At 35.8% G+C, this 22,859-nt stretch overlaps 1 protein-coding gene across 1 annotated transcript in view; it reads right to left on the minus strand.

The window, feature by feature from the left end:
- Positions 1-382: 382 nt before the first annotated feature.
- Positions 383-22,859, minus strand: part of TMX4 (thioredoxin related transmembrane protein 4) — a 111,130-nt gene continuing 88,653 nt past the window's right edge. Inside the window, exons 7-8 of the mRNA XM_069062800.1 lie at positions 8,024-8,087; positions 383-4,661 (exon numbers count right to left, since the gene is read on the minus strand). Of these exons, the coding sequence (XP_068918901.1) occupies positions 4,351-4,661; positions 8,024-8,087 (375 nt within the window). The 3' untranslated portion in view covers positions 383-4,350. The remainder of the gene's footprint in view (positions 4,662-8,023; positions 8,088-22,859) is intronic.

The following is a 22,859-nucleotide window of genomic DNA, read 5'->3' on the forward strand; positions in this document are numbered from 1 at the left end:
AGAAAGGCAGAAATAGGAGGAGGAAGAGGGAGGGAGATAAGGGAGGAAAAGGGAAAGGGGACAGGGTGGGGAAGAGTAATCAACTATCACTGAATGGTAAAAGTCAATTTTAATTAAGTCAGTATTCTAGTTTCCAAAAGGATGAATGTCATGTGGAATCTTTCATATAAAAGTAATATATTTTGACTATAGTTTTTAAGATAATAAGTTTTCATGTAGTGATGTTTCAAAATTGTATCTTGCTTTCTTATTTCAGCTTTTTACACCTCATTTGAAACTGTAAAAAAGAGTGATATTATAAATCCTTAAGATTTACACAAAGCACCATGAGGAAAAATCAAATATTAACTATCACTACATTAAAAAATCAAGAGTAGCCACAGAGAGTTTAAATACTAAATTTATAAGGTATTGCAATACAAATATGCAATAAATAGCATGTCTGCTGAACTTTAGTATAAAAAGATTGCATTTCCATGAAAAAAAAGCTGTGTAACATAAATATCATTCAACATTTATAGCCTATACAAAAATGTCAAAGCACATACATTAGTTACCTTCTCCTTCAAACTTTATAGTAAGTAAGCCAATTAAGGAAAAAGCTTAGTTTATGTATTTCACATGCTGGTAATTAGCTAAACAATGTTAACAGAGACATGCTTTCCCCAAAGATCTCTTATTGCTCAGTCCCAATCAATCACATAATAACACACACTATATTGAATAAGCTAATTCTACATTTCAACTTTTCAAAATAAGTTGTAGTTTTCTCAAGTGAATCAAAACACATGAATGAGGTAAACAGAATGAAACAATAAAATAATTTTACTGTTGGCACAGAAGATAGAGGCAAATATTTTTTAAAACCTTGGCAATGCGGCAGATTGGATAAACTATTCATCTGTAATACTGGCAGAAATAACACTTCAATCTTGTATTGAGATGAAGGATACCAAAGGGACACAAAATATTCATTTTAGAACAAAGCGCCAACCTACATCTTTTCCCACTCTACTCTAATTTGCCTTCTTATGACATAATCATCCACCCAACAAACAAATCATATATTTATCTTGCCCAGTCTTTACTATGTCATACCCCTTTTAGTAATCCCTTCCCCCATTACTTAAAACAACCCCACCCCTACCCCTTAATTAGTGGTAGGTTGGAGTATAAGCAATTTTGCACAACACACACAGAAATACTATAGAAATCAACAAGTTTCTTTTGCTAGCAGATAATTCAGAATTGTTCTTTTAAAGTCAACCCTGTTGAAACTACAATTTCAAGATAATATAACATTTATTTTTCATTTCTTTACATAATTTTGGTGACCTATAAATAAGATGATGATCAAATGAACTGGAAATAAACAAAGATTGCACTGCAAGGCTTCCATACTAAACATCTGATCTTTCTTTAAAGCCTTAAGTGAGGGTAGGGGATGGAAAGCTTATTTCACTTTCAAACTGAGAAATAAGGGGAGGAGTGGTTTCTCTATATACCCAGGTTTAAACTATGAAATTTGAAATAATATAGTAGAAAGATGGTTTGAGGATCTCCAAAGAACTATTTGTTTTATCCTGTCACCACTTTAAAGGACTATATTCCCCACTCCAAAAAACACAATTACTCTATCACTTACCTATCATATCAAAATGCATTTTACATAATCACAAAGAGTCAGACACAACTAAAATGACTAAACAACAACTGTAACACAAATACTTTAGAAACTATAGGATCACAGATATAGAGTGAAAATGGAACTGGATATTATCTACTGTGGCCTTTTATTCTACAAATGAGAACTATAAGATCCATATAGAGGACATAATTTGCTAAAGGTCACAGGGGTAGTATGTATAAAATCCAAAATTCATGGGCCAGATTTATTTCAAATAATTAGAAAGGCTACTAGTATTGGGTACACATAGTAATTGCGAAAATGTTTTCTTAAGGAGAGATGAATAGTAGTCCTGCCAGAAAAAAAAAAAAACAGGGGATAGATGGAGTGAAGGTCCACCAGCTTTGAGATTTCTTAACTCTCGTAAGACTATATAGTTCTCAAGAACAAAAGTTCTAAAGTATCAATGTGTACCTTTCTATAGATTTTAAATAACTGGGGAGTAAGGATCAAGTCTCTTTTCTGGGATATATTAAGTACCTAGTACAACATTAACATTAAATAGATGTAAATGATCATCAAGATTACTTATATGAATCAAGTGTCCACTGGGTGCATGATGCCATCAGAGTCATTAAACAGTTCCAAAGGAATATATGGAATCTACATAAAAGAAGTAAACCCATGACACATGTACTCTGATGCTCAGCAAATGGTTGCTTCCTAGCATAAAAATGTTTAATCACATAAACATGGATAGATAATATTTAACTGCCTTAAATTCTTTTTAAAATGTATGGAAGTCACTAAAATGTGTTTCCTATTCCTTTGAAAGAGTTTGTTTCTATATCTACTCTGCAACAGCAAAACCATGAAATACACACCCTGAAAACCATAGAACTGTAGGAGCTTAAAATAAACCCTGCAACTTCTTGGAATAAAATCCTTTCTTCTTAATCATTATCTTTCCACCAGCCTACCCTCCCCATACTCTGTCCCCCTGGGGAAAGAGGAAGGGGAGACTAAAAACAACAACAACAAAACCTGACTAACTTTAAAAGATGTAAACTTAATCCCAGGATCAGATTTCATTTATTTAAAAAAAAAAAAATAAAAAGTTTTGTGAAAGTCCTGTAATACTTCATTCAACCATAAGAGGGCAGATTCTCAGAATCCCACACTAATTTCCTTGTTCTCAGCTCCCCCCAATGAGAGTGCAATCTGAATAGTGAGATATATATCTAATTCATTTTTTAAAGGTGACAAAATAATTAATGGATTTTATAAAATTCTGCTCCTTTCCTTATTATGTACCCTGGGGCACCAACCAAAAAAAAAAAAAAAGGTGGATGGGGGGTAGGGATAGGCCCTACTTTGAGAATCTATGTACAACTTGTTTCTAATTTTCTCAATTTATTTCTAAAAAATAAATCAAGTAAAAAGAAGTTTTTTTTTTTTTTTTAGAGAAACTAAACCCTTGGGCACTCTTAATAAGTCAAGTATTGAGAGATTTACAAAGACGCATTTCTTTGTAGGATTAAAGAGAGTTGGGGGGTAGGTGGGAAGAGAAGAAACCATTTCTCTCATTTCCTGCTCTAGATTTTCACTCATTCTTTCACCAGTCGGTCAGTTCACTAAAAAGGAAACCATAAGTGGCTTTTTAGCTGTTATGATTACTAAAGTAGCTCAGATGGAGCCAGGGAGCTACTCTAGAGATGGAAATAGTACCACATCATACTGCAGTTCTCTGCACATGACTTGCTTGTATTGGCAAGACTAAGAGGATTTACTGGCTTCAAAAAGAAGACTTCTCAATGAAATATTTGAAAGGGGGTGGAGGGGAAAATTGCCTTTTGGCCAAAGAAAAAAAAAGTTCTCCTCCTGCTAAATGACCACTTCCTTCTGAATCTCTGAAGGTTACATGTCTTTTTCAGCGTTTGCTTGTCAATATTTCATTGCCTGTGGTTTCTGATGATCTAAGTCCCTGAAGTCATAATAAGCTCGGCTGATGTCATATTAGCTTGGAAGCTGTTCCTCTGAATACTCAGGGACTGAAGAGTGCTGGTGTTGTATGTAGCAAGCCCAGTCTATGGCCAGTCTCTGTTGTCACAGTGCACTCAGTATATTTTCAAAAGAAACATTGAGAAGGAAAAATGAGAAGGATAAAATGGAGCAAAATGAAGGTGCTTCAGTAAGCAGTGATGAGAGTTAAACCACCTTACCCACAGTTCCTTTACTAGGATAACATTCAGGGGCCTCTCAGTTTCAATCTCAGTAAATATCTATTGACTGACTGCATTGTCTGATGTTTTCCATAAGGTTCGACAAAAATACTCAAGACCAAATGAGGAAGTGAAGACTTCTGCTACAGTTCTTAGGGCACATTTTGTTATTGCTGATGTGTGAAGTCGAGTAAAGGATATTAAAAAGGGCTGATGACCACCCAATACAACCAGAATTTCCTAATCCCACAGATCTTCACATCACAAATCTCCAAGGAGAATAATAGGTCTTATTTTTGATTCTGATTGTCATGCCTAAAAGATTCTCATTACTACATGATGGTTTACTGCCTTTTAGGACTAGATGTTTGCTATGTATAAGCTTTTAAGAGAGAAGCTGGATCATGCAAGACAGATGAAGAATTTGGCTTCCACTGTAGACCAGAAGGGCAACTGACACATTTCTTTGGTCCAGTTTGCTGGAAATACCTTCACACAAAATTACTGTTCTCCATCAGCAACATGACTTTTGCGCTGCCTCACTGAGCTTTCAGCCTCCGCATCAGTCAACTGTTGGTCTGGGACGTTCCCTGGATCTTCAGCTGCTGACCCTTCATCCACTGCAGAGTCTTCTTCAGAGGTCTCATCATTTGAATTGGTTCTTTCCTCTTCTTGTTCTGAAAGGTCTTCTTTGTCTTCTTCTCCCTCTGAAAGGTCATCTTTCTCTTCCTCTTCATCTGAAAGGTCTTTCTTTCCTTCTGAAATTCCTAGATCTTCAACTATAAGAGCTTCCTTCTCCTTTTCAATCAACTCTGTAAAGAAAAATAGAAGTACAAATAGCTTGCACCGAATATCAAATCAGCGTCCAGTCAGCAATCGATCACAAATGTTTAATATTTTAAAAAAAAGCAGGTTTCTACACTTTTGGAGAGATATTCTAGTTTATATGTTAATCAGGCATTTTGTTTGTCCTTGTCCCTAATCTTACGTGTTTTTATTTCTTTCAGAGACTTCTAAATGCTATCAAAGACATTATATTTTCTTATGACGTTACTCCTATGTTAATCTTAAATATTATAAAAATCATATTGCCATTCTCTTCCTAACATACTTTAAATATACAGGACACTCTTATTCTGCCTTAATGAAAATAATTAAGAGCCAACATAGGACCAGAGACTTAGAGCTGGAAAGCATCTCAAAAGTCATCCATATGGAAACTGATGACCAGAAACCTTAAGTGACTTGTCCAAAGTTATGTTAATAGCAGTGAGGACAGCAGAAGGTGTGACATGTTTAACAGCCTGTGGCAATATATGAGATATGGTAGTAACTGAAGAGCCAAATTTGACTTTCAAGCTTCAAGCTTGGGTGACTAGGATAATGGTAATGTTTTTAAAAGACAGGGAAACTGAGAGAAGGAGGAAGCAGATACTGAGCAGAGTGTTGAATATATTAGTTTGAGGTGCTGGCAAGACCAGTAGGTGAAGAGTTCTGGCAGTCAATTAGGGATGAGTGGCTGGACTTCAAAGGACCTATGAAGGAGGATGCTTATCTGCATCCAGAGGAAGAACTGATAAACAGAAGTGTGTATAGGATGATTTTACACACATATACACATATTTGTGTCTAATGATATGATAGTCATCTATCAGGTGGACGGAGGAAGGAGAGAAGAATAAAAAGAAAAAAGTTACATGATAATTATGTATTTCAAAGGAAAAGCAAGCTGAACACAACAGATTTGCAGTTTCATTTGATGTGCAATCATCTTTTTTTCTATTCTACGTTATGGAAATATTGTTTTATTTCTTAAGTTCAGAACAAAATAAATAAATGGGAAGATTTAATAAATAAGCACATAAATAAATAAATGAGTGACTGAATAGATTAGATAGACAGACAGAGAGATAGACAGATGTGATATGACAGATAAATGGAGGATCAGGTTGGATATAGGTGTCATCTGGGATAGTTAGGTAGGACAGTGGATAGAGTGCTGAACCTAGAATCTGGAGAACTTGAGTTCAAATCTGGCCTCAGATACTTAATAGCTGTATGACCTAGGGAAGTCATTTAACTTCTTACCTATTTTTTTTTTCTCTATAAAATGAGGATAATAGTACCCATCTCAGGGTTGTTGTGAGACTCAAGTGAGACATTATTTATAAAGTGCTTAGGACAGTGTCTAGGACATAGTGGACCATGAGCCATAATGTTAGCTATTATTATTATCTATATGGAGGTGATAACTAAACCAATGAGAACATGCAAAGCCACTAAGGAAAAGAATGTAATGAGGAAAGACAGGGGTCTCCAGATGTTTGTCTTGATTGACACCCGCACTTAGAACGCAAAAGAAGAATGCGCTAATTCAGGAGTGGTAGTGTCAAAGAAGCTAAAGCAGGAGAAAGCATATAAGAAGAGGGCTGGGCAATGTTTCTGAATGATGCTCAAAGGTTAAGGATGATGGAGACTGAGAATTAAAGGTCACTGGTGATTTTTGAAAGATCAGTTTCAACAGTCATGGGGTCAGAAATTAGAATGTAAATGTTAAAGAGTGTTAGGAATAAATGAGTGGTGATAAGGTATACTCTTATTAGGCATATTTAGCAGGAAGAGGGATATAGCATGATAGCTCCAGGGATGGGCAAGGATTTTTTTTTTCAATGGACAGGACAAATTTGAGCACATTTATAGGCACATGGGGGAAGAACCAGTGTATGCAGGGAGAATGAAGATCAGAGGGAGAGAGGGGATTCTAAATGAGGCAAGCTCCTAAAGGAGACTGGAGTAGAAGTGATCAAGAGTACAAGGAAGGGTGTCAGCCTTTGCAAAAAGATCCTCGTCCTCCTCTGACACTGGCGCACAAGGAGAAGATCAATGAAGTTAGAGATACTTTGGAGTGTGGAGGATTGGATGCAGATCCAAAAAGGATGTTTTCAATCATTTCTGGAAAGATATAGGTGAAGGTTTTTGTTGAGAAGTGGGTGAGGTAGGAAAAGAGTTAAGAGGCTTGAGTTAAGACATAAAGGAGAGTGAGGAGTTTAAAGGAAAGATCTAGGCAGAATGATATTAGATAGAGGAAATCATGATGGAAGTGCGGAAAAGGAAGGAGATGAAAGAAGAATCATAGATGGCTTCATGGAAGAGTTGGCACATGAGCTAGGCCTTGAAGGAAAGGAGAGATTTCAATCAATGGACATTAGGCAGGAAGAAGGTCTATTCCAGGTTTAGAGAATAGTGTGAGATGCAGACATAGGAGAGCATAGAATGAAAACGAGGCTTGGAAAGTATTCCAGTTTGGAATATAGAGTAGAAGTGAAATAGTTTTGACAGAAAACTGGAAAGGTAGTTTGCAACTAGACTTGAGGGCCTTGAAAGCTAGGCTAAGGATTTTAAATTTTCTTCAGTCAGCAGCAGGGGAGCACTGAAAGTTTTGGGGGAGTCATAATTATCAAAGAAACAACATCAAGTGTAGATGTTCTTAGACTCATATATCAAGCTTTATTCAAAGTGTTAAGAATATGGTTTAGATAGCATTTAGAATCAGGAAGACCTGGGTTTAAGTCCTGCCTTGTAACATACAAATCATGTGACCATAAGCAAGTCATTTAATCTTTTTGGGTGCCAGGCAAGAACATAAAGTACAAAAAGAGGTCCTAATCAGCATCAGTGGAAGGCGTTTTTACACTGCTAGTTTCTGACATGAATATAATCACAGGTCTAGAAAAAAATAGGTTAATGTGCATTTTTTCCTTCTAGTTTCCAAAATTTCAGAAATCAGTTCCATTCTAATTAGTAGGTTTTGTTCTCTATTCTCATAAAAACAGGAATATGCAAACAAAACATAAAATTTGTGCATCAACTTGTGCCTATCATTATAAGAATAATGGAAAGTCATCTAGAACAGAATAGCTTTTAAAATTTTGGAAATTATAGAGAAAATGTCCTACAATATAGTTAAATATTAGATTAGGAAGAAATATATATTCTTTGTTCAGAGTATTTATTTTTTCTTCTTAGAAATATAGCCAGTATAAAAGTGAACAGATTGCTTGATGGTGAAAGGCTCAAATAAATTTAAGAAACCAAACAGAAGAGACTCCATAGTGGTACAAATGGGCACCACATAATTCCAAAGACACAGTATACGTTAGCTCATAATGCTTACCAGACTGATCGGTTCCATCTCTTGGTTTAGGTGGACAAAAGCAGTCTGCAAGCAAAACCAGTATCTGCAGGAAAAAATAGAAAAGATGTGATTCAAGGTATAAAAGAGATAAGTGTTTAATACCTAAATTACTCAAATTACATACTGCTCCCAAAACACAGGTATTTATTTCTAAATAAATGATCAACAGTGTGCAATGGTAAAAGAATATTTAAATATCTTAACAGTCCTTTGGCTTCCCAGTCTCCAATTTCTACCTTCTCCAATAAATACATCCTATGCATGAATGCTCCAGTAATCTTTCTAAGTCACTGCTTAGATCATTAATTCTCCTGTTTAAATCTAGTCAGTGGCTCCTCCTTTTTCAACTATAAAATAAAGTATGAATTTCTTATCCTAGCAAAGAAGACTCTCCATAACCTGGTTTCAACCTACCATTCCAGGCATATTTCACATGCAGCACCTTCACCTTTTCTGTATTCTAGCCAGATTGCTCTCATCCACCTTTCTTGTTCTGCCCTCTGTTTCATCTGTGCCTTTACTCAAGTCATTATGAATTTTTAGAACAGAAACCTCCACATCTTTAACTGTTGAACTTCTCTTTCTTCAAGGCCCAATTCAACTGCACTCTCTTCCGAGAAAATATGCCCTTTACTGTGAAATGACCTATCTATCCCTCCTCAAACTCCTTACAACATTTGGATTTTTCCTTTGCATTTAGCACATTCGATCTTGTGTTACAGTTAGGCAATTATATGTCTAAACTTCAGATGGCTCCCTAACTGCCCACTAGAAAACGTCTAAACTTCTTTATTGGATATTTCAAGGACTTCCATTTGGTACCACTTTACTTAGTTGATGGAGCTGGTGGTGCAATATATACAGTACTAAGTCTGGGGGCAAGAAGACCTAAGTTCAAATCTAGCCTCAGATATTTACTAGCTGTTTGACCCTGGGCAAGTTTCTAAACCTTTCTGCTTCAATTTTCTTACCTGTAATATTAGAATAATAAAAGCATCTGCCCTCCAGGGTTTGTTGTAAGTATCAAATTAATTAATATTTATAAAATGCTTTGCTAAGCTTAAATAACTAAATAAATGGTATTTACATTATCTTTGCAGTTGTTATTGTTATTCTTCTTATCTTTATCTAATACTACATTTCTCTACGCATTCTATACACCATTCAAATAGGAATGCTTGCTATTTCTTATCTTGCCCCCTTCATTCACTTTCCTGCATCTGTTCCTTTAATCAGGCAGTCCTCTGTTTGTCATGATCTCTCTATCCCTCAGTGTGTTACTTATCTTTTAGGGCCCAGTTCAATGTCCCTTCCTCTGAGAAATATTCCTGAATTCCCCAAATGCAATGATCCAATAATTTCAAAATTCTCCAAATTCATTACCATCAGAATTTCCCCCTGAAGCTTTTTTTTTTTTCAGAAATACTAGGATTAAGAATTAAAACACAATTTGAAACAAATGGGGAAAGATAGTTAATGCTGCAAACTGAATTATCTCTTCTCTCTATGCTAATAACATGGCAAATAAACTTGTAATTCTTGGTTCCATTTTTTAAAAAATCTCTTTTACTACTTAGGGCTCTGTATACTCTTCTGTCATTTCATTGTAACCACAATTCCCTCCCCCATCCCAAACAGTAAAATCATTTCTTTTTAGTCCTTTGTTCACAAGAAAGTAGATAGTAGTCTTAGGGAAGGAGCCCAAAGCTAGGAATATGATACTGAAAGTGGGGTCTTGGCAAGTCCCTAAAATAGTAATGGTAATTTGAAGACCTTCCTTGCCCTTAATAGGCCAAATGTAATCACATGGAGTCCATGGTGGGAGGAGCTTGCTGAAAGGGTAGAACAGAAAGGGTGGGGCAGGAAGGAGCAGAAGAGATGAGCAAGCATAATGCCATGCACAGAAGCTTTCCAGAAGAACTGCTACTGTGAACAGCTTTTTTAAGGTTCTGATTACTCAGTATAGTGATCTCTCTATTCCATAACAAAAGCAAAAGATCCATGGAAAATCAAGGTACAGCATAATTTAAAATACAGCATTCACCATATTTCAACTTATCACAGAAAATCACAATATAATATTCACAACACAATCTCAAAGTAAAATAGTCACTCAAGTTAATTCAATCAGTCACAAAATAGTCACTCTTAAGTTAACTCAATCAGTCACTTATCAGTAGTATCAAAGTACACATCAAAGTCTTCCACTCTTGGGGCAAAGTCTTGATTAACTCAATCAGTCACTAATAGGTAACAATAGTCAAAGTACTCAAAGTACAATAAGTCACTTATTCAGCAAAAGTCTTACTAAGTATCATACACAAAATCCTCCACCCCTTAGGTCACTAGTAAACTATAATTCCATAATTACTCAGTACCCAAGGAGAGGTCTTTTCTTCATCTTGACTGGGGGCCTGTTCTCAGATTCCCTGGATCCCCTTCCATGGTCCCAGCTTCTACCTGGATTCAACAGACTGTCACCTGGGTTCAATGACAGATAGCTCCCAGTTCTTTGACCAGCTCTCTGGGGAGGTCCTGCTCCACACTGGCATTCACAGGGTCTGGTCCATGTCAGCTCCTTCACCATTTCTGCTCCAAGGAATTCAAGGTTCAACCAAGCCACAAACAAACAAAGTCTCAGCATCCTGGTCATGCTTCAGTCACCTGGGCTCCTGGCTCCTGGGCTCCTAGCTCCAGATTCTGGGCTCCTGGGCTCCTGGCCTCTTGGCTCTGGGATCCTGTTCAGAAGAAGCTCCACCACCACAAGTTCTCAGGACTCAGTTCTCCACTCTTCTGTAGCTGTTCTGCCACCAGATCTCAGTCTCAAGGAAATTCTGACTGTGCCTCTCTGGGGCTTTTTTTATATACACAGTATTACCTAAGTCACTTCCTTCAGCCAATTTCCTGTTATGTCAGTAACAAGGGAACAGAAGTTCATACCTTCTGTTCCCCCAATCAGAGGCTTGCTCAGTTACTAAGTGTTAAGTACCTGCTACTTTTGCCAACACAAAGGGATCTTCAAATTCAAAATTACATTACCATTACAGCAAGTCCGGGAGGAGGCAGAGCTAGTGTGGGTGAGAGAGGGGCATTTTTGCTTAAGGGAGACTGTTTTGTTTTGAAGGTATGAAAGAGGGAAGGCTTGGGGATGTCGGTGCTCACTGCATTGGTTATGTGTACCAACTTCTTGGTTGCTATGATAGATTTGGCTTTCTGGTGTTGGGATTCAGCTTTCTGGTGTTTGAATATAGGTTTGGTTCTGTCTTCCATGTGGAGGGTCTGTTACATTTTGTGATTCAGAACTACATCAGCATATTCATAGCTGCTGTTTGCACTGTGAATATCACATTGGCATTATAGTCCCTTAACTTTCTGTGGGGCTTTATCTGTAAAATAAGGGCATGGAGATGATCCTGGATTCTTGAAGGCTATGTCAGTGAAGCATGAGCACTAGAAGATTATACCATAGTGGATTAGTTTCAAATGAAGGCCCAGTCAGTGATCATTTCTTCTTTCCACAAACTAACCTTTTGAAGTAACCTCAAAGCATATATTAACATGATAAATTCTTTGGCCACCTCAAATTGTGAAACAAAACAAAACAGAAAGAGAATCTTATCTTTAGACCTATAATCTCATCTCCCTCTCCACTTCTGCAGTAATGTTAGCAGAATAGCAGTAATGGGGGAAGAAGGTCTTAAGAATCACACAACTTTTACCACATATAAACATTAACTATTTTAAATTCTAAATGTGAGATATTTTGCCCAACATCCAAAGAGCTGACATTCTTCTTGAAGAACTAAATTCTATCAGTCAACATTCTTCTTATGATTGAAACATGATTCAATGAACAAATATTATTAAGTCTCTACTAAGTACCGAACTCCACGTGAGATTCTGGAAATACAAAAGTAAGATCATAATTTGCAGAGTTGGTTTTATCATGTTGGGGTACCTGATCATCTTGCATCGCAATGTTCATGATAAGTATTTAGAAGAAACTACCACAAAGATCATTATAGCCTAGTATCATTTGTTTCAGAGGCTAGAAATTCTAAAACATGGAAGGATCGTGAAAATCATGTTGAAAAATACGGTTCAAGAAACAGAAATAAGGGGGCGGCTAGGTGGCACAGTGAATAGAGCACAGGCCCTGGAGTCTGGAGGACCTGAGTTAAAATCCGGCCTCAGACACTTAACTCAAAAACTAGCTGTGTGACCTTGGGCACGTCACTTAACCCCAACTGCCCTCCAAAAAAAAAAAAAAAGAAATAAGAGGTCAAACACTTATACATTATACAAAAACATCTAATCCATCTAACCTGAATATAAGTAGGCTCAATGTGATGGACATTGAATAATGTCACAGAAAACAAAACTGATTATATAAAAATAGGAAACGATTAGTTACTGACCTGGAAGGATTTTCTACATCAATTGTGTGTAATCAGACCATTGACAAAGAAGAGATCAAAATCAATAACAAATAAGAACAAGGAATATAAATGAGAGGCTACAGAAGGTAATCTATGTACTTTCAAAATGACCTATTCAAATGTCATATAGAAAACAATAAATGTGAAATAGAAAAAAAGTCACAGGCTACCATCATTTTTCTATGGAAGAATTATGGAAGTAAACTGATTATTACAGTCAGAAAAAAAAATGATTAAGAAACTGCTACCAACAGTAGACTCTTAAACTCCTGGCCCAAAGGAGAGACAAGATAACACAGGCAGCACTAGTTTAGATTATAAACTCTATTGTACAATGGTGGAAAACTTTAAAGTTTTAACTTTATAAAACAGTAAGAAGGAGTGGAAGGACAAAGAAGTTTATAAAAAACTTGGAGAGACTAAGCCAGATGATCTTGAGTGCATCTATGGGTAAAACTGGGAGAACACAACAAAAAACAAAACAAAACAAAACAGAACAAAAAAGCAGAATAAAAATTGAGAAGATCTATAAAGATTCCTATAACCTTCTCCCCTCCCCCACCTCCTGCCCCATTAATGACAGTGGAACTACATGGACTCTAATATCACAGTTTTCGATAAGGGAGTCAATATGGCCCTAAAGAAAACACAAATGGGAAGAGTAGCAGGCTAGTCCAAGTATATATGGAACAAGTCTGTGCCAGTGGACAAAATCTTTAGGACAATTAAAGTCTGATTTTCAAGATTTCTGGGAGACAGGATACTAAAATGCTTGGGAAAAAAAGATCTTATTATTACAGAAAAAGGAGTGAATGAGATTAAGATCAACAAGCCTAATTCATATGTTTACTTCCCTATCTAGAAAACTTTATGAGAATAATGTAGATATACAGATAGTATCATTGGAGAAAGTAAGAGAAAGGGACAAACAGGCTAAATAAATGATGGTCTACAACAGATGACATTTTTATGCTCCCCAGCTGACTAAAATGTGAAGGAAATAAATGTTTTCATGATGCTTATTGTTTGATGATCATATGGCTAAAAAAAAAAAATTGATTCAATATAGTAAAGTGATACCTTAAAGCAAGAGTTTTGAATCTGGAGTCTGTGAAAATGTTTTTTAAAATATTTTGAGAATTATAATTTAATATAATTAATTTTCTTTATAATCCTATATATTTTATGAATTAAAAAATATTCTGAAGGCTTAGAATAGAATATTGGCAAAGGGGTCCATGAAACACAAAAGGTTACTAATATTCTGGAATCTTTGTAGAGAATTTGTACTCCTCACCAGCACCAAGGATAATGAGCAAGAGTATTTCATATGCCTATATACAAATCATGCAAGATTCATTTAAAGATGTAACAACAGAAATAACTTTGTTTCATGATCCTTTATTAACTTCAGGGGCGGCCAGGTGGCACAGTGAGTAAGAGCGCCAGCCCTGGTGTAGGGAGACCTGGGATTGGTTCCGGCCTCAGATACTTGGCACCCACACAAAATAACTGGCCATGAAACCTTGGGCAAGTTACTTAATTCCAACTGCTTTAAAAAAAATATTAACTTCAAGCAGACATTAAACAGGAGACATATTCTGTAAAGGTATTTGCTGCTAAAATGAAGGATGTTTAGCACAGAATCCAAAGTGATTCCCTAAAGATGATAAAATCCTCCAAATATTCCCATTTGATGATGATATTGCCTTGATTTCCTTAAGTCCTAGAATACTGCAGGAACTTCTGAAAAGAATCAATCCACAGATACTCAAAAGAATCTGACCTAACATTTTACATAAGTACATATGCACACATACTCTCTCTCTCTGCAGATGAAGAATAACTATTGTGCAGATGACGATATCCAGTAAGAAAGACAACCTAAAAAGCTAGTTCGTCAAAACATAACTCATGAAACCACACTATGGAAAATGGTAGACTTGGCTCAGAGTTGAATTGGAGGAGGTAAGGCTGAATTGCATGTGGGAAATGTGTGACTCACACTGAAGTAAAGCACCATCTTTTAAACAGAGCGGTGCTTTATGATCAAAAGTAATGCTAAACCTCAATATCTGAAGAATTAAAGCTGTGGATTACCTAAAAGGCAATAGAGAGGTGAATGGTGTTTGTGAGTAGGTTGGAACATACTACCAATAAAGTATTGTGCAGTAGAAGCAGCATAAAGAATATCACCTGAAGGAAAGGTCATGTAAATTAGGGATTAAGTGATGGAGACCCCACATATTCCACTGGTATCCACACAATAATGTCAAGAGAGCTGGAAGAAAACAACCCACCACCTGGACTGGACCTCATTTGGTAGATTTATAGGAAGATATAAATAAGAGTTACAAAGATTAGTGATAATGCTAATAGCAAGCATTTATATAGCACTTTAAAGATATTTACAAAGTGTTCTACCAAGATTCTTACTGTATTCTCACAACAATCCTGGGATACTGGTGATATAATTATCTCCATTTTACAAATGGGAAATTGAGGCAGAAGGAGGTAAATTGACCTGACCAGGATCACAAAACCTATAAGTGTCTGAAGATGAATTTGAACTTCTCTCTTCCTGACGCCAGGTCCAGTGAGCTATTCACTATGCACTCTAGCTGCTTCTCTTGGAGGAGGTACCCACATCACTGAGATAAAATATCCACTACAATGCCAAAATAAAATGAACTAGTCTTCAGTGCAAAACTTTCAAAATGTCATTTTAAAAGCATATTTGTGACTATAAAAATTATCAATTTCATAGAAATAATTTTCCCCTTAATCTGCAAATAAACCAGTATAAAAATGAAACTATGCTAGCAGGAGGGATCCAATTTTCTCTTCTTTGTTCCAGAAATGAAAAAAAAAATCAAGATTATTGGTATTTCTGACGAAGATGGAAGCTTTTTAAGATGGTGAGGAGTCAAAATTCTCTACAAATATCCCAATAAAGCACTATAAATGTATTAGGAAGTAAATGATAAACAAAAAAGAGAAACAGCCATGAGCACCTCTATGCAATCCAAAACTGCACCAGATGACCGCCAGAGCCCTGCAGTGATTATGAGTAAAGACTATCCAGGGTAGATGGGAGGCACAGAAAACATGCAGCCTAGAACTATATAGCAGGAAGCAATCTGCCAGAATCTGCCTCGCACCTAGGAAGCTCCACCTTGGCCACTGTGTCAAACTAGAAAAAAATAAATTCCCACAGGAAAGAGATAAAGGGTTTAAAACCAAGAATAAGTTATCTAGCAAAAAAGCAAAATTCCTTGTTTGGGGATGGGGAGGAGGGGGAAAAGGACCTTTAATAGTATGGAGGACTTTCAAACACTTTTGATTTAAAAAAAGAGCCAGAGAGGAACAGAAGCTTTGAAATACAAACATGAGAGTCAAGGTAAAAGAAGAAAGATACATGCACAGGAGCATTTAGAAGTGTGTATAAAATAATGAAATGTATACAGTCTAACAGGGAAGCAGAACTGAACAATATATTTTTCATAAGAAACACATTTTAAACATAAATATACACATTAAATTAAAATAAGAGGCCAGAGAAAAATCTGTTTGATTAAAGGAGATGAGCTGGGAAAGTAGATTATGTTTAAAGGCACAATAAATAATGAATCAATACTAATACTTAATGTATATCCACTAAAAGGCACAGAATCTAAAAACTTAGGAAAAAAGCTAATCAAATTACAAGGAGAAATAGTGAAATTTTAATAGTGGAAGAACCTTAATATAGCTCTCTTAAACAGAGAAATCTAACAAAAAGAAAAACAAGAAAAAATATTAATGATCTGAATAGAAGTTTAGCAAAATAACCTATTCTAGATGTCTGGGGACTAATGAATGGAACAGAAGGAAATATATCTTTCTCATTGAACAATCATAAACATAATATTCACCATTCACTTTTGTATTTATAATTGTTCGTTGTGTATAGAAAAATGGAAAAATATAATATATATTTATTTAGCAAAAACAAAATTATATTCAATAAGAGGATGTTGAAGAAAAGACTAAAATTAATTGTTTACTGCTATCCTTCATGCTGAATTGCTATGGGGAATTTGAAGATCTTCCCTGCCCCTTAATAGGCCTAAGAGAATTTGAAGATCTTCCCTGCTTCAAAAATCTTCCCTGCCACCTAAATAGGCTGAATATAATCACATGGAGCCTATGGTGGGAGGAGTTTGCTGAAGGATATAGCGGAGGCCACAGGAAGCTGGAAGTCAGAGCAGCCAGATGGTGGGAGAGAGAGGATATAGTCAGGCTTGTGAGTGTTTGCCCCGTGTTGTGACACTTAGGCTTATAAATGTTTGTTTGTGGGAAGGCTAAAGGATAGTGTGGCTTCATGCTATGCTACGGTATATTAACTTCTTTGCTATAATGATGGATTTTACTTTTTGATGTTGGGATTCGGTTTTCTGGTGTCTAAATAAATGGGACCAGACAGATTTACAAGAGGATTCTATCAAACATTTAAAAATCGATACTAAATAAATCATCTGGAATAATAAGCAAAGAAGAGATACTACCAAACTCTTTTTATGAAACAAATGTGATACTGATACCTAAACCAGGAAGAGTAAAAACACAGAAAGAAAATTCAAGAACAATTTCATTAATGAATTTGGACACAAAAATCCTAACTAAAAAACTAATTGAAAGATTACAACAATAAACCACAAAGACCATTGTGACCAAGTGGAATTTATACCAGGCATGCAGGGATGGTTTAACATAAGGAAAACTATTGACATAATTGATTATATCAATAATAAAAGTAATAATCATATGATTACATTAACAGATACAAAAAAGCTTCTGACAAAATATAACACCCATTCCTATTAAAAAAACTTGAAAGCACAGGTATAAATGGATTTTGCCTTAAAATAGTAAGAAACATTTACCTAAAACCTTCAGCAAGCATTATTTGTAATGGGGATAAACTAGAAGCCTTCCAAAGGAAATCAAGAATGAAACAAGGATTCTCATCATCACCACTATTATGCAATATTGTGTTAGAAATTCTAGCAATAAGATAAGAACAAAAATGAAAGATTCAGACTGGACAATTAAGTAAATAAAACTATCTCTTTTTGTAGACAATATGATGATATACTTGGAAAATCTTAGAGTTTCAACTAAAAAGTTAGTTGAAACAATTTTTTAAATTTTTTAAATTAAATTTATTTTTAGTTTTCAACATTCATTTCCACAAGATTTCGATTTACAAATTTTCTCCCTGTCTTTCCCCTACCCTCAACCCCAAGATAGCAACCCTACTGAGTACCCCTTCCCTCAATCTGCTCTCTCTTATATCCTCCCCCAAACTCCCTCTAACTTTCTAGTAGAGCAAGATGGATTTCTATACCCCAGTGCCTGCATATCTTATTTCTCAGTTTCGTGTAAAAAACATTTTTTAACATTTGTTTTTTAAAACTTTGATTTCCAGATTCTTTCCCTTCTTCCCTCCTTACCCATCCCCACTGGGGAGATAAGCAATTTAATATAGATTGTACATGTGTAGTTACACAAAATGTTTCAAGAGAAGTTATATTGTGAAAGACTAACCACATTTCCCTCCATCATATCCCATCCCCCACCCATTCTATTCTCTACCTTGACCCTGTCATTTTCAAACATATGTGCTTCTAACTACCCTCTCCCCCATCCTGCCCTCCCCTCCATCATCCACCCACTTATCCCCTCCCCCCCACTTTCCTGTAGGGCAAGATACCCAAATGAGTGTGTACATTATTCCCTCCTTAAGCTAAATTCAATTAGAGTAAGATTGACCCATTCCTTTTCATCCTCTTGCTCTTCTGCTTCATTATAACAGTTTTCTCTTGCCTCTTTTGAATGAGAAAATTTACCCTTTTCTCTCTCTCCCTTTCTCCTTCTCTCATTATTCCTCTCTCACCTCTTAATTTTATTTTTTAGATATCATCCCTTTCTATTCAACTGATCCTATGCCCTCTATGTATACATGTACACATCTATACACACATATGTATTTATATACACATACACCCTCCTATACATACATATATATGTATGTATACATATATATACACACATATATATTCCCTTCAACTATCCTCATACTGAGAAAAGTCTCATGAGTTACAATGATCATTTTTCCATGTAGGAATGTAAATAGTTCAACTTTAATAAGTTCCTTATGATTTCTTTTTCCTGTTTACCTTCTCATGCTTCTCTTGCTTCTTGTATTCCAGAGTCAAATTTTCTGTTTAGCTCTGGTTTTTTTCATCAATAATACTTGAAAGTCCTCTATTTCATTGAATGACCATATTTTCCCTTGAAACATGATACTCAGTTTTGCTGGGTAGGTGATTCTTGATTTTAATCCTAGCTCCTTTGAGCTCTGGAATATCATATTCTAAGCCCTTTGATCCCTTAGTATAGAAGCTGCTAGATCTTGTGTTATCCTAATTGTGTTTCCACAATACTCAAATTGTTTCTTCCTAACTGCCTGCAGTATTTCCTTCTTGACCTTGGAATTCTGGAATTAGGCTGTGATATTGCTCGTAGTTTTCTTTTGGGGATCTTTTTCAAGAGGTGATAGGTGAATTCTTTCAATTTCTATTTTGCCCTCTGGTTCTAGAATATCGGGGCAATTTTGCTTGATAATTTCTTGAAGGATGATTTTAGGTTCTTTTTTTTGATCATGGCTTTCAGGTAGTCCAATAATTTTTAAATTATCTCTCCTGGATCTATTTTTCAGGTCAGTGGTTTTTCCAAGGAGATATTTCACATTGCCTTCTACTTTTTCATGTGTTTGTATCTGTTTTATAGTATCTTGATGTCTCATAAAGTCATTAGCTTCCAATTGCTCCAATCTAATTTTGAAAGAATTATTCTCTTCAGTAAGTTTTTGAAATTCCTTTTTCATTTGGGCAATTCAGCTTTTTAAGGCATTCTTCTCATCACTGGCTTTTTGGGTCTCTTTTGCCATCTGAGTTAGTCTACTTTTTAAGGTGCTATTTTCTTCAGTATTTTTGGGGTCTCCTTTAGCAGGCTGTTGACTCACTTTTCATGATTTCCTTGCATCATTCTCATTTCTTTTCCCAGTTTTTCCTCTACTTTTTTTACCTGATTTTCAAAATCCTTCTTGAGCTCCTCCATAGCCTGTAACCAGTCTATATTTTTCTTGGAAGCTTTTGATTCAGAAGTTTTGACATCATTGATTTCTGGTTCCATGTTTTCATCCTTTTTGTCCCCAAAAAAGGACTCTATGGTCTGATTGTCCTTCCTCTTCTTGTTCATCTTGCCAGCCAATTACTTGACTTTTGAGTTCTTTGCCATGGTAGACCTCTGCTTCCAGAGTAGAGCGAGTTATGTCCCAAATTGCTGTGGTTTTTGCAAATGTTGTCAAGAGGTCTGAGGAGGGCGCCCTCTCTAGAGACACCCCAAGCTCTGGCACATTGCCACACACCCCAGGACCTCCACCCAAGAACGTGATCCAGATCCAAGCAGATCAAAGCAAGTGCAATTACCCTCTGAATGGTTGCTTGGTCCCCCTATGATCTATAGGCTAGGAACTTTGGAGGCAGCCATGTGGCAGCAGCTGCAGCCACTGCACCTGTATCACTTCTCACGCCAGGGACTGGGGCCAAACTGTACTCTTCTGTCACCTGGTTCCAACAGAGTTGCCCACTGACCTTTTACTTTTTCTTTGGCATTTATGGGTTGAGAAGTCTGGAAACTGCCACAGTTGCTGCTGATTCACTCTCCTGAAATCTGCTCTGGCCATTCTGTGCTGCTGGTCAGGGCTATCCCAGGGCCAGAACTGCGCAGTTCATATGGGACTGTGCTCAGGTCCCAGCTTGGTGCGATAGACCCTTCCTGCAGACTTGACAGGTTGCCTTCAGTTGGAGATTTGTTTCCCTATGCCACTTTGTGGGTTCTCTAGCTCTAAAATTTGTTTTGAGTCATATTTTGCAGGTATTGGAGGTGGTTGGAGCTGGAGCCCAGCTGAGTTCCTGATTTCACTCTGCTATATTGGTTCTGCTCCTAAAACAATAATTTTGGCAAAGTGCCAGGATATAAAATAAGCCCAAATAAAACATTAACATTTTTCTATACCACAGACAAAACCCTGTGAGTAGAGATAGTAAGAGTTACTTTATTTAAAATAATTGTAGATTGTATAAAATGCCTGGGAGCATACCTGCCAAGACAACCCCATGAACTACATGAGCATAATTAGAAAATATTTTTATGCAAATAAAATCAGATTTAAATAACTGAAGAAACAGTAATTGGTCATGGTTGGGCAGAGTCCATATAATAAAAATTACAATTCTACCCAAACTAATCTACTGATTCTGTGCTATTCCAATTAAATGACAAAAAAAAAAAAATACTGCATTGAGCTCGAAAAAACAATAATAAAATACATTTGGAAGAAAAAACCCAGCAAGAATATCAAAAGAATTAATGAAAAAAATGTAAAGAAGAAAGGTTTAGAAGTACCAGATTTTAAACTATATTATAAGGTAGTAATTATTAACACTTTCTGGTACTCTCTAAGAAACAGAAAGATCAGTGGATCAGAGTAGACATGCGACACAGATGACAGTGACCTTCTGTTTGATGAATGTAAAGATTTAAGCTTTTGGAATAAGAATTCATTATCTGGTTTAAAAAAATTGTTTGGAAAACTGGAAAGCAATTTGGCAAAAATTGGGCATAGATCAATGTCATATACCATTTACCAAGATAAGGTCAAAATGGATGCATGACCTAAATATAAAGGGAGATATAAGAAAATCAGAAGAATATGGGACTTATTACCTATCAGAATTATGGATAGGAGAAGAATTTATGAATAAACAAGACACAGCATTGTGAGATGTAAAATGGATAATTTTGATTACATTCAATAAAAAGTTTTGTACAAATAAAACCAAATGTAGCCAAGATTAGAAGGCAAACAGAAAACTGGGGAAAACATTTATAGAGAGTGGCTTGGAGAAAGGTCTCAAATATGTAGAGAATTTTGTCAAATTTATAAGAATATGAGTCATTCCCCAATAGATGAATGGTCAAAAGATATGAATAAGCAGTTTCCTGATGAAGAAATGAAAACTATATGTAGTCATATAAAAATGCTCCAAATCATTACTGAGTAGAGAAATGCAAATTAAAATAGCTTTTAAGATATCATCTCATGCCTATGAGATTGGCTAAAATAATAGGGAAAATGACAAATGTTGGAAGGGCTGGAGAAAAACCGAGACATGAATATCATTGTTGGTGGAACTGTGATGATCAAACCATTTTGGAGAGCAATATGGAATTATGTCCAAATTGTTAATTACTGCCTATACTGTTTGACTCAGTAATACCACCATTAGGTCTATTTCCCATAATGATCAGATAAAAAGGAAAGGAACCTATATATTTTAAAATTGTTATAGCTGCCTCTCTCTGTGGTAGCAAAGAACTAGAAATTGAAAGAATGTCTATCAGTTTGGGAATAGTTAAACAAGTTGTGGTATATGATTGTGATGGAACACTACTGTGCGGTGTAAGAAATGATGAACTGATTGTTTTTTAAAAAACATGGAAAGACTTGCATGAAAAAATGAAAAGTGAAATGAGCAGAAGCAAAAGAACTCTATACTATAATAGCAATGTGAAGAGTTATTATGAATAACCAAGTTTTTCTGAATACTATAAAGTGAAATCAATTATAAAGAACCAATATAGGAAGATGCTACCTACCTCTAGCAAAGGTTTTATATTTATTTATAAATCTGTGTCAAATGGTGGCCTTCACTATTGCAGGGTGGGGAAGGAGAATGGAAGACAGGTAGGAACTTAAAATGTAGCAACAAAAAAAATTAAAAAAAAAAGAAAAGAAAACTGGAGAAGATATTAACAAAATTTAAGGCAATAAAGTCCACTGAATTTATATGTAAATCTAAAGAGGGGGAGGGGCGTCCAACTGTTGTTACTTTAGCAAGGGAAAAGGTAGTGGTGGGGAAGTAATGATATAAGGAATTGAGATTATTGTAGGTTCACACAGTATATCTGGAATGAATTCCCAGAGGTCATCTAGTCCAACTCCAACATTTTACAGATGAGAAAACGCAGAGATCTGAAGTGATTTATTTAAGAATACAGATGTAATAAGTAGCAGAGCAATTTGAATTCTGAAATTTGAAAGTAACAGAGAATTTGAACTCAGGTCTTCTGACTCTAAATCCAAAATTATTTTATTTTATTTTATTTTATTAGATTGCCTCTTTATTATAGAATCATAACAGAAGGCAGCATGGTATACTGGTTAGAAGACCAGTCTTGTAGCCAGGACGCCCAACCTCTAATAC

The sequence above is a fragment of the Petaurus breviceps genome, unplaced genomic scaffold (assembly GCF_028583685.1).
Source record: "Petaurus breviceps papuanus isolate PSGF00001 unplaced genomic scaffold, PetGlider_PUasm1.0 90504, whole genome shotgun sequence".
Lineage (NCBI taxonomy): Eukaryota > Metazoa > Chordata > Mammalia > Diprotodontia > Petauridae > Petaurus > Petaurus breviceps.